General features: G+C 68.2%; 3 protein-coding genes across 5 annotated transcripts; 2 read left to right on the top strand and 1 right to left on the bottom strand.

The window, feature by feature from the left end:
- Positions 1 to 492: 492 nt before the first annotated feature.
- Positions 493 to 2,731, bottom strand: LOC135314577 (chymotrypsinogen 2-like). Of its 2 annotated transcripts, none has more exons than XM_064458135.1 (7): positions 2,662 to 2,731; positions 2,439 to 2,542; positions 2,230 to 2,309; positions 2,038 to 2,116; positions 1,239 to 1,419; positions 734 to 867; positions 493 to 654 (listed from the first exon to the last, which is right to left on the bottom strand). In XM_064458135.1, the coding sequence occupies exons 1-7, from the start codon at positions 2,729 to 2,731 to the stop codon at positions 493 to 495; spliced, it is 810 nt and encodes a 269-aa protein (XP_064314205.1). The 2 variants fall into 2 exon arrangements, with proteins under 2 accessions (XP_064314205.1, XP_064314206.1); XM_064458136.1 differs by having other exon boundaries at positions 2,683 to 2,731.
- Positions 2,732 to 3,729: 998 nt separating this feature from the next.
- Positions 3,730 to 5,995, top strand: LOC135314576 (chymotrypsinogen 2-like). Of its 2 annotated transcripts, none has more exons than XM_064458134.1 (7): positions 3,730 to 3,778; positions 3,919 to 4,022; positions 4,152 to 4,231; positions 4,345 to 4,423; positions 5,051 to 5,231; positions 5,621 to 5,754; positions 5,834 to 5,995. In XM_064458134.1, exons 1-7 carry the CDS (start codon positions 3,730 to 3,732, stop codon positions 5,993 to 5,995), a joined length of 789 nt encoding a protein of 262 aa, XP_064314204.1. The 2 variants fall into 2 exon arrangements, with proteins under 2 accessions (XP_064314204.1, XP_064314203.1); XM_064458133.1 differs by having other exon boundaries at positions 3,730 to 3,799.
- Positions 5,996 to 6,710: 715 nt separating this feature from the next.
- Positions 6,711 to 10,478, top strand: LOC135314758 (probable D-lactate dehydrogenase, mitochondrial). The gene is made up of 11 exons (XM_064459255.1): positions 6,711 to 6,826; positions 6,993 to 7,105; positions 7,230 to 7,371; positions 7,449 to 7,590; positions 8,328 to 8,487; positions 8,552 to 8,751; positions 8,826 to 8,954; positions 9,562 to 9,689; positions 9,770 to 9,860; positions 9,953 to 10,064; positions 10,146 to 10,478. The coding sequence occupies exons 1-11, from the start codon at positions 6,758 to 6,760 to the stop codon at positions 10,309 to 10,311; spliced, it is 1,452 nt and encodes a 483-aa protein (XP_064315325.1). The 5' UTR covers positions 6,711 to 6,757; the 3' UTR covers positions 10,312 to 10,478.
- Positions 10,479 to 10,736: the final 258 nt, after the last annotated feature.

The raw sequence follows: 10,736 nt of genomic DNA, 5'->3' as shown, positions 1-10,736 counted from the left end.
CATCCCCCTGGGGCTGGCCAGGTGTCCCACTCCCCACACAGCTGTCCTGCTCCTACACCTGGCCTCGTGTCCCCACGCCGGGTGTACAGCCGGCTGTCCCCGAGCCTGCTCAGGTGTCCCTGCACCTGGACACGCGCCCCTTTCTTGCTCAAGTGTCACCAGGGGAGGCCACGTGTCCCCAGGCCTCCTGCCCTCCTTGGGCAGGGGTCCCCAAGCCCAGCCACGTGTCCCCTGCCTGGTCTGGTTCCCTGCGCTCGGCCACGTGTCCCCGCACCTGGTCACGTGTACCGGACCCTACAGGAGGCCATGTGTCCCCGTGCCGCCAGCCTTCCTGCCAGGTGTCCCCATACCCAGAGAAGCATCCCCATGACCTCTGCATGCCCAGCCACATGTCCCCCAGCCAGCCGGTGGCCCCGCGCCCCCCTCCCGCCCATCCCGGTGCCGCAGCGAGGAGGCAGCGCGGTGGGGTTGGGCAGCGCTTTATTGCCGGCCTCAGTTGGCCGCCAGGATAGAGTTGATCCAGTTGCGGAGCATAGTGACACGGGCGTAGACGCCGGGCGTGCTGGGGTCGCAGGTGCTGCTGCCCCAGGAGACGATGCCCACCAGGGTCCAGGCGCCATCCTTCTGGCACACCAGCGGGCCCCCGGAGTCGCCCTGCAGGCAGCGGGTGAGGGCAGAGGCTGGGGGATGGGGGTGGCTGGCGGGGTGGGGTGGGGGGGCCGGGGGCACCTACCATGCAGGAGGAGGCGCCATCAGCGCCAGCGCACACCATCACGTCAGCGATGCGGTACCCCCAGTACTGCTTACACTGCGTGTTGGTGAGCAGGGGCAGGGCCACCTGCTGCAGCACCGCCGGTGTCTCTGGGGCTGCGGGCAAGGGGGACAGCATCAGCGCCATGGACGGGACAGGGACAAGAACAGGAGCGGGGACAGGGCTTGGGATGGGGACGGGGATGGGGATGTGGACAGGAGTGAGGAGGAGGACGATGACGGGGACTGGGCATGGAGATGAGGACAGGAATGGGTCAGGGTTGGAGGCTGGGTATGTGGATGAGGAAGGGGACAGAGATGAGGATAAGGACGGGGATGGGGATGGGGCTTGGGGATGAGAATGGTGTCTGGGGATGAGGAAGGGGACAGGGATGAGGATGGGGGTGAGCACAAGGATGAGGATGAGCACGGGGATGAGGACGGGGATAGCGATGGGGTTTGGGGATGGGGACAGGAAGATGCAGTACCGTTGGGGTCAGTGAGTCCCCAGCCAGTGGTGACACAGGTCATGCCCCCTGGGAAGTCATCGGTGGGCTGGGGCAGGCAGACAGGGGACACGCGGGCCGACAGCCGCGCTGGGGTGGCCAGTTTGAGCAGGGTGATGTCGTCGCGGATGGTCAGCATGTTGAACCTGGGGTTCTTGAAGACCTGGAGCGGGTGGCACTGCGTGCCAGGCACTGGGGACTCCACAGGGACCAACAGGGACCATGGGGACTGATGGGGACCCAGGGGACTGATGGGGACCGATGGGGATCCTGGGGAATGGCCCTGTGTGTGCCAGGCTGACAGGGTCCCTGGGATGCAGGTCCCAGCCCCTGGGACACAGGGGAGCAGGGAGGCAGCGGAGACCCGTGGGGGACCACAGGAAGCAGACTCCAAGTCCTGGGTTGATGGGGACCCAGGGACCAAGCCCCAACCCCCGCCAGGGCAGCCCCCAGCCTGGGGGCACCGGGAGCAGGGGCACCCCAGGTCACATCACCCACAGGGACTGATGGGGACCCTGGGTGCCTGGCCCTCCCCATCCCTTAGGGGTCCTGGGGATGGGGTCCCAACTCCCAGGATGAGGGCGAGCAGGGACACCCCGGGGGACCCAAGCCCAGGGATGCGGGGCACCATGGACACCCCAGGGGACCTGACCCTCAGGATAAGGGGACCAGGGACCCCCTGGGGACCCAAACTCCAGGACAAGGAGGGGACCCGGACCCACAGGGCTCCCCATGGTGGCTGTGGGACCCTGCAGGCACATGGCCCCCGTGCCGGCCGTACCTTCTCGATGCCCAGCCTCTGCTCATCAGGGGAGGGCGAGTCCTGGTCGTATGCGCCCACCACTACGATGTCGGTGGTCCTGGGCATGAGCAGGTGCTGAGCACCGGGCACCGGCATGGGGATAGGGGGTTCCTTGGGGACCCCGTGCCTGTGCCCAGCCCCAGGTCAGCTGGCAGTAGAGCCAGTGCCTACCTGACGCCGCAGTGGGCAGCGGTGACCACCCAGTTCTCGCTGATCAGCGACCCGCCACAGAAGTGGAAGCCGTTGTGGCGCTGGCAGGGAGAGCTGCTGTCAGCACCTGGCACCACCGGCACCACTGCCGGGGTGCTCTGTGCCTGGTCCCTGCCCCAGCACCCTCCCTGGCACCCAGCACAGCACCCAGCCCTGCTGCAGGCACTCACCTGGAGGGAGACCTGCCATGGCCAGGATCCCGGCACCGCCGGCTCCCCGTTGACGATGCGGTTGTAGCCGTTGATAACGGGTGTGATGGCGGGCACGCCACAGCCTGCGGGGCACAGGCACCCATGGGACAGGGGCTCTGGCTGCTCAGGCCCTGTGCCCCCTCCCCATCGCCACCCCCCTGAGCCCATTGCCTGCCCCACCAAGCCCCGCAGCCCCACGCACTCTCCAGGGAGAGAGTGGCACGGGCAGAGCCCGCCAGCGCCAGGCAGCTCAGCAGCCACAGCAGAGCCATCACCACTCGTGGGGACACCCCCTGCCTGGGGCTCAGCACCTCTTATACCTGTCGCTGGGCACAACCCTGCTGTTGGCCTTGCCTCCACGGCCTCGGGAGATAGCGTGGCACCTGGCACAGCACCAGGACTGGGCTTGGGAGTGCAACACCTGGAGCTGGTGGCCTTGGCTGGGGTTGTGGATAACAGCGGTAGCGTTTAAGTGCTGGCTTCAACTTGCTCCTTGGCCTGGTGCATGGACAGGCTGTCACTGGCCGTTGGGTGATTGGAGTTGGAAAGGACCTTGGAGCTAATCTGATTGAACCCCAGCAGGGTCATCCAGGGACCATTTCCAGGTGGTTTCTCTATGGATGGAGATTCCACGGTTGCCTGGGGAAACTTGTGCCAGTGCTTGGTCACCCCACATTTAAAAACGTGTCTCCTGATAGTGAGAGGAACCCTCCTGCCTGTCAGGTCATCCCATCCCCTCTGCTCCTGGCACTGGGCACCAGTGGAAAGAGCCTAGCTCTACTCCCATGAGAGATGCTTCTGTCCCTTCCACATATCCCTGGGAAGTCAGTTGTGTCACGGTCTGTCTTGTACTGGGGAGCCCAGCAATGAAACCAGCACTCCAGGGGCAGCCTCTCCCTCCTCAGTGCTGAGCAGGGTCCCTCCCTTGACCTGCCAGCAATGCTCTGACTTCTGCACCACAGCTGCCCAGAGGGGCCATGGCACAGACAACCTGCTGCCCACCAGCACCCAGGGTTTGGTGTGCAGGGCTCTTGCCAGCAGGCCTGAAACTGGAGCATGAATTCCCTACTGGTATTCAGGGCCAGGCCCTCAAGGCACCCAGGGGTTCGGTGATGGCAGTAGTGCCAGGGCTGGTACTGTGCCAGCAGAGCTGTGCCAGGTGCCACGCTATCTCCCGAGGCCGTGGAAGCAAGGCCAACAGCAGGGTTGTGCCCAGCGACAGGTATAAGAGGTGCTGAGCCCCAGGCAGGGGGTGTCCCCACGAGTGGTGATGGCTCTGCTGTGGCTGCTGAGCTGCCTGGCGCTGGCGGGCTCTGCCCGTGCCACTCTCTCCCTGGAGAGTGCGTGGGGCTGCGGGGCTTGGTGGGGCAGGCAATGGGCTCAGGGGGGTGGCGATGGGGAGGGGGCACAGGGCCTGAGCAGCCAGAGCCCCTGTCCCATGGGTGCCTGTGCCCCGCAGGCTGTGGCGTGCCCGCCATCACACCCGTTATCAACGGCTACAACCGCATCGTCAACGGGGAGCCGGCGGTGCCGGGATCCTGGCCATGGCAGGTCTCCCTCCAGGTGAGTGCCTGCAGCAGGGCTGGGTGCTGTGCTGGGTGCCAGGGAGGGTGCTGGGGCAGGGACCAGGCACAGAGCACCCCGGCAGTGGTGCCGGTGGTGCCAGGTGCTGACAGCAGCTCTCCCTGCCAGCGCCACAACGGCTTCCACTTCTGTGGCGGGTCGCTGATCAGCGAGAACTGGGTGGTCACCGCTGCCCACTGCGGCGTCAGGTAGGCACTGGCTCTACTGCCAGCTGACCTGGGGCTGGGCACAGGCACGGGGTCCCCAAGGAACCCCCTATCCCCATGCCGGTGCCCGGTGCTCAGCACCTGCTCATGCCCAGGACCACCGACATCGTAGTGGTGGGCGCATACGACCAGGACTCGCCCTCCCCTGATGAGCAGAGGCTGGGCATCGAGAAGGTACGGCCGGCACGGGGGCCATGTGCCTGCAGGGTCCCACAGCCACCATGGGGAGCCCTGTGGGTCCGGGTCCCCTCCTTGTCCTGGAGTTTGGGTCCCCAGGGGGTCCCTGGTCCCCTTATCCTGAGGGTCAGGTCCCCTGGGGTGTCCATGGTGCCCCGCATCCCTGGGCTTGGGTCCCCCGGGGTGTCCCTGCTCGCCCTCATCCTGGGAGTTGGGACCCCATCCCCAGGACCCCTAAGGGATGGGGAGGGCCAGGCACCCAGGGTCCCCATCAGTCCCTGTGGGTGATGTGACCTGGGGTGCCCCTGCTCCCGGTGCCCCCAGGCTGGGGGCTGCCCTGGCGGGGGTTGGGGCTTGGTCCCTGGGTCCCCATCAACCCAGGACTTGGAGTCTGCTTCCTGTGGTCCCCCACGGGTCTCCGCTGCCTCCCTGCTCCCCTGTGTCCCAGGGGCTGGGACCTGCACCCCAGGGACCCTGTCAGCCTGGCACACACAGGGCCATTCCCCAGGATCCCCATCAGTCCCCTGGGTCCCCATCAGTCCCCTGGGTCCCCGTCAGTCCCCATGGTCCCTGTTGGTCCCTGTGGAGTCCCCAGTGCCTGGCACGCAGTGCCACCCGCTCCAGGTCTTCAAGAACCCCAGGTTCAACATGCTGACCATCCGCGACGACATCACCCTGCTCAAACTGGCCACCCCAGCGCGGCTGTCGGCCCGCGTGTCCCCTGTCTGCCTGCCCCAGCCCACCGATGACTTCCCAGGGGGCATGACCTGTGTCACCACTGGCTGGGGACTCACTGACCCCAACGGTACTGCATCTTCCTGTCCCCATCCCCAAACCCCATCGCTATCCCCGTCCTCATCCCCGTGCTCATCCTCATCCTTGTGCTCACCCCCATCCTCGTGCTCACCCCCATCCTCATCCCTGTCCCCTTCCTCATCCCCAGACACCATTCTCATCCCCAAGCCCCATCCCCATCCCCGTCCTTATCCTCATCTCTGTCCCCTTCCTCATCCACATACCCAGCCTCCAACCCTGACCCATTCCTGTCCTCATCTCCATGCCCAGTCCCCGTCATCGTCCTCCTCCTCACTCCTGTCCACATCCCCATCCCCGTCCCCATCCCAAGCCCTGTCCCCGCTCCTGTTCTTGTCCCTGTCCCGTCCATGGCGCTGATGCTGTCCCCCTTGCCCGCAGCCCCAGAGACACCGGCGGTGCTGCAGCAGGTGGCCCTGCCCCTGCTCACCAACACGCAGTGTAAGCAGTACTGGGGGTACCGCATCGCTGACGTGATGGTGTGCGCTGGCGCTGATGGCGCCTCCTCCTGCATGGTAGGTGCCCCCGGCCCCCCCACCCCACCCCGCCAGCCACCCCCATCCCCCAGCCTCTGCCCTCACCCGCTGCCTGCAGGGCGACTCCGGGGGCCCGCTGGTGTGCCAGAAGGATGGCGCCTGGACCCTGGTGGGCATCGTCTCCTGGGGCAGCAGCACCTGCGACCCCAGCACGCCCGGCGTCTACGCCCGTGTCACTATGCTCCGCAACTGGATCAACTCTATCCTGGCGGCCAACTGAGGCCGGCAATAAAGCGCTGCCCAACCCCACCGTGCTGCCTCCTCGCTGCGGCACCGGGATGGGCGGGAGGGGGGCGCGGGGCCACCGGCTGGCTGGGGGACATGTGGCTGGGCATGCAGAGGTCATGGGGATGCTTCTCTGGGTATGGGGACACCTGGCAGGAAGGCTGGCGGCACGGGGACACATGGCCTCCTGTAGGGTCCGGTACACGTGACCAGGTGCGGGGACACGTGGCCGAGCGCAGGGAACCAGACCAGGCAGGGGACACGTGGCTGGGCTTGGGGACCCCTGCCCAAGGAGGGCAGGAGGCCTGGGGACACGTGGCCTCCCCTGGTGACACTTGAGCAAGAAAGGGGCGCGTGTCCAGGTGCAGGGACACCTGAGCAGGCTCGGGGACAGCCGGCTGTACACCCGGCGTGGGGACACGAGGCCAGGTGTAGGAGCAGGACAGCTGTGTGGGGAGTGGGACACCTGGCCAGCCCCAGGGGGATGTGGCCTGGCGTGGGGACAGCTGGGTGGGTGTGGGGTTCCCTGGGTGGACACGTGGGGCCGCGGTCAGGTGTGGGGACACCTGGGCAGGTGTGGGGACCCCCAGCATGGGTGCTGGAAGCACAGGGCCCCCCGGCTGGGAAGGGACACTTGTCCCAGCCTGAGCCACCTTAGCGTGGCAGTGCCGCTGGCGGGAGAGGAGGGGACAGGGGAGGGGAAGGGCCGGGAGGCGGGGAGGGCAGTGTCCTGCTCCCGGCCCTGGCCGTCCCCACCATGGCTCTGCGTCTGGGGCGGGTGCTGGGGCTGGGGAGGACCCTGGGGCGACGGCACTGCTGCTCCAAGGTGGGGCTGGAGGTGGGGGGGCTGCACGGGGGGCACTGAGGGTCAGGGCTCCTGGTGTGGCCCCATGCCCTCGGCTGTGGGTGAGGGTCCCAGGCCCGTGGCCCCCAGACTGGACCCTCCTGCCCCTGCCCTGATGGGGCCCTTGCCCACTCCCCTCCCCCCGCAGCGCCCCCTGCCCCCTGACTTCGTGGAGGCCCTGAAGGCCGTGGTCGGGGGCCCCAACGTCTCCATGGCCATGACGGTGCGCGAGCAGCACGGCCACGACGAGTCCATGCACACGTAGGTACCTGGAGGAAAGGATGTGGGGAGGGGAAGGTTCTCGGGGAGGGGAAGGTTCTCAGGGAGGGGAAGGGTCTCGGGGAGGGGGAGGTCCGTAGGGCAGTGGTGCCGCCTTGTCCCACAGCTGTGCCCCCCCGGACGCCGTGGTGTGGCCCCAGGCGGTGGAGCAGGTGCAGGAGCTGGCGGCGCTCTGCTACCGCTGCCGCGTGCCCATGGTGCCCTTTGGCACCGGCACCGGCCTCGAGGGCGGCGTCAATGCCGTGCAGGTACAGACCCCCCCCGGCACCCCCTGCCCAGCCCCCGCCCAGGGCCATGCCCAGCCCCACGGGTGCCCCCGTGCCAGGGCGGCGTCTGCTTCGACCTGAGCCGCATGGACGCCATCACGGAGCTGAGCCTCGAGGACTTCTCGGTGGTGGTGGAGCCCGGCGTCACCCACAAGGCCCTCAACAGCCACCTGCGTGGCACGGGGCTCTGGTTCCCTGTCGGTACCGTGGGCGCCGGCGCAACATCTCGGGGGGCCCTGGGGCTGGAGGTGGCAGAACTGGTGGTGCCGGGGACACCTGTGGGGCTGGGGGTGCTGGGAGCGCTGGGGTGCTGGGAGAGACCATGGGGCCAAGGGTGCCATGGTCCCAGGGGTGTAGCAGGGTTGCTGATGGGGCTGGGGGTGCTGTGGCCCCAGTAGTGCTAGGTCCCCTTCACGGTCCCAGGCCAAGTGGGGATGTCCATGGCTTTGCCATGGTCCCAGGGGTTTCTGGGGAGCCCATGGGGCTAGGGTGCTGGGGTCCCAGGGGTGCTGGAGGCTCCCCTTGGGGTGCCATGGGACCAGAGGTACTGGTGGATTCCCTTGGGTGTGCCGTGGTCCCAGGGTTGTGCCAGGGTGCCCATGGGGCTGGGCTTGCTCTGGTCCCAAAGATGCTGGGGTCCTCATAGGACTGGGGTTGCTGTTGTCCCAGAGGTGCTGGCGGTGCCCATGGGTGTGCTGTGGTCCCAAGGGTGCTGGGGGTCCCCACTGAGGTGCTGTCGTCCCCGGGGTGTCCCTGAGGGAGTGGGTACCGTGGTCCCAGCGGTACTGGGGCCCCACAGCACCAGGGGTTCTGGGGTCCCCGTGCTCCCAAGGGTGGGCAGGGGCGGCTGCGGGGCTGGGTTCCTGGGGTGCTGGGCAGACATGGCGTAGCGTCCCCTGGGGACATCCCATGGCCCCGTCCCCTTCCCCTGCCTGCAGACCCCGGGGCGGACGCCTCGCTGTGCGGCATGGCAGCCACGGGCGCCTCGGGCACCAATGCGGTGCGCTACGGCACCATGCGGCCCAACGTGCTCAACCTGCGTGTGGTGCTGCCGGATGGACGCCTGCTCCACACTGCCGGCCCCGGGCGCCAGGCCAGGTGGGCACCGGCGGGCCGGGACGGGCAGGGGCCTTGCGGGCACCCGCTCACCGGCCCTGCGCAGGAAGCGGGCGGCCGGCTACGACCTGACCTCACTCTTCGTGGGCTCCGAGGGCACCCTGGGCTTCCTGACACAGGCCACGCTGCGCCTGCATCCCCTGCCCGAGGCCGTCGCCACCACCATTGCCGCCTTCCCCAGTGTGCGGGCAGCCGTGGCCTGCACCGTCCAAGTGCTGCAGGCCGCTGTGCCCGTGGCCCGCATCGGTGGGTGCCAGGGGCCGGCAGTGGGGCCACGGGCCGGTGGCTGGCGGGGCTCAGTGCCGCCTCCTCCCACCCAGAGTTCCTGGACGAGGTGATGGTGGGCGCCTGCAGCCGCTTCAGCGGGCTGGAGTTGCCAGCAGCAGCTACGCTCCTCCTGGAGCTCCATGGCTCCCGGCACAGCCTGGCTGAGCAGCAGCGGCAGGCGGGTAGGGACGGCGTCAGCACGGGGACGTGGTGCCTGGGGTTGGGGAGAGTGGGCCTGGGGCTGTGGGCCATGGTGGGCACCCAGGGGTGAGGGATGGGGGACTCAGAGGTGCCCTGGGGTGAAGCACAGGTGCCCGAGAATGGGATCTGGGGGACCTGGAGAGTCACCAGGGTGAGGGGTGGGTGCCCAGAGCTGGGGACTAGGGTACCAGGGTGTCGCCAGGGCAAGGAACAGGTGCCTATGGCCATGGGGGACCAGCGATGTCCCAGGGTGAGGCTGGTGCTGGGGACCATGGTGTGGCTCTGGAGTGTGTGATGGGTGCCCAGGGACTGGGGGAGCAGGGGTGTCCTGGGATGAGGGACGGGTGCCCAGGGCCACTGACTAGGGGACCTTGGCATCACCAGGGCAAGGAACAGGTGCCCAGAGCAGGGGACTGGAGGACTGAGGGTCCAGGGTCTCAAGGATGACAATGGGTGCCAGGACCAGGGACTGGGGGAGTAGGGATGGGTGCCCAGGATGGAGACTGGGGGTCCCGGGGCAAGGGCTGGGTGCCTGGGGCTGCTGTGGGTCCCCTCCTGGCCCCATCCAAGGGCTCCCGGTGCCGGCAGAGGAGATTGTGCGGCTGAACGGTGGCTCCGGCCTGGCTTGGGCGGAAGAGCCGGAGGAGCGTGGGCGGCTCTGGGCCATGCGCCACAGAGCCTGGTACGCTGCCCTGGCCCTGCGGCCTGGCTGCCAGGTGAGGGACGGGCTTGGGGAACGGGATGATGGCGGCAGCGCACCATGGAGCTGCAGGTGCCATGGCTCTGCCCTGCCCAGGGCTACTCCACGGACATCTGCGTGCCCATCTCCCGCCTGACCGACGTCGTGGTAGAGACCCAGCGGGACCTGCAGGGCTCCGGCCTCACTGGTCAGCAGGGCCACGGCCCCCCAGGGCGGGAGGGGTCAGCTGGGGGGACCCCTGTCCTCCCCCCGTGCCCTGCCTGATCCACAGCCCCGCAGGCCCCATGGTGGGACACGTGGGTGACGGCAACTTCCACTGCCTCCTCGTCTTTGACCCCCAGGACCCAGCCGAGGCACAGCGCGTCCACGCCTTTGCCCAGCGTCTGGGCAGGTAGGGACAGGGACCCCCCCAGGGGGACGGGGACAGGGGCACAGATGGCCCCGTGCCACCCCCTGACCTCCCTTCCCACAGGCGGGCACTGGCGGCAGGGGGCACCTGCACTGGGGAGCACGGCGTGGGGCTGGGCAAGCGGGCGCTGCTGCTGGAGGAGCTGGGCCAGGAGGGGCTGGACACCCTGCGCTGCATCAAGGCCGCGCTGGACCCCCACAACCTCATGAACCCCGGCAAGGTGCTCTGAGGGGACCCGGCACCGGCATCCAGCTGGCAGGGGGACAGCCACCCCCAGTCAGGGCTGGGGTGGCCGCGCTGCCCTGTACTGCCACTCTCCCTGTTCCCCCAAACACCCCCCGTCCCCTCCCTGTGGGTGTGGGACCCCCAACCCCTCAATAAAGCCCTTTGCATCCACCCCTTCCCTGTGCCATGATGTCTTTTGGGGGGGGAGCGGGGCGGGTGGGAAGAGGACAGGACTCCCCAGCCCCTCCCCAGGGCTGTCCCTGTCCCAGGCAGTGCCCACAGACACCCACAAGGTAGGGGAACTGGGCAGGGACCCACTTTAGCCACCTCCCCAGAGGTGTGGTGCCAGTGGTGTAGGGCTGCGAGCTCTCTGGGAACTGCTGAGTACTGCTGTTGCCATCCCCATGGCAAGCAGACACAGGGAAGGGG

This window comes from Phalacrocorax carbo, chromosome 8, assembly GCF_963921805.1.
Source record: "Phalacrocorax carbo chromosome 8, bPhaCar2.1, whole genome shotgun sequence".
Taxonomy (NCBI): Eukaryota; Metazoa; Chordata; class Aves; order Suliformes; family Phalacrocoracidae; genus Phalacrocorax; species Phalacrocorax carbo.
The sequence above is the reverse complement of the archived record's forward strand: the minus strand, read 5'-3'. Positions and strand labels throughout refer to the sequence as shown.

Excerpts from the sequence above, each read along its gene's own strand:
- LOC135314577 (XM_064458135.1), bottom strand. The coding sequence starts at position 2,731 with ATGGCTCTGCTGTGGCTGCTGAGCTGCCTGGCGCTGGCGGGCTCTGCC. Across the intron at positions 2,117-2,229 it reads GCTGCCCACTGCGGCGTCAG|GACCACCGACATCGTAGTGG; the intron begins GTAGGCACTGGC and ends GCTCATGCCCAG. Across the intron at positions 655-733 it reads ATGGCGCCTCCTCCTGCATG|GGCGACTCCGGGGGCCCGCT; the intron begins GTAGGTGCCCCC and ends CGCTGCCTGCAG.
- LOC135314576 (XM_064458133.1), top strand. The coding sequence starts at position 3,730 with ATGGCTCTGCTGTGGCTGCTGAGCTGCCTGGCGCTGGCGGGCTCTGCC. Across the intron at positions 4,023-4,151 it reads CATGGCAGGTCTCCCTCCAG|CGCCACAACGGCTTCCACTT; the intron begins GTGAGTGCCTGC and ends TCTCCCTGCCAG. Across the intron at positions 5,232-5,620 it reads GGGACTCACTGACCCCAACG|CCCCAGAGACACCGGCGGTG; the intron begins GTACTGCATCTT and ends CCTTGCCCGCAG.
- LOC135314758 (XM_064459255.1), top strand. The coding sequence starts at position 6,758 with ATGGCTCTGCGTCTGGGGCGGGTGCTGGGGCTGGGGAGGACCCTGGGG. Across the intron at positions 9,690-9,769 it reads CCCTGCGGCCTGGCTGCCAG|GGCTACTCCACGGACATCTG; the intron begins GTGAGGGACGGG and ends TGCCCTGCCCAG. Across the intron at positions 9,861-9,952 it reads GCAGGGCTCCGGCCTCACTG|GCCCCATGGTGGGACACGTG; the intron begins GTCAGCAGGGCC and ends ACAGCCCCGCAG.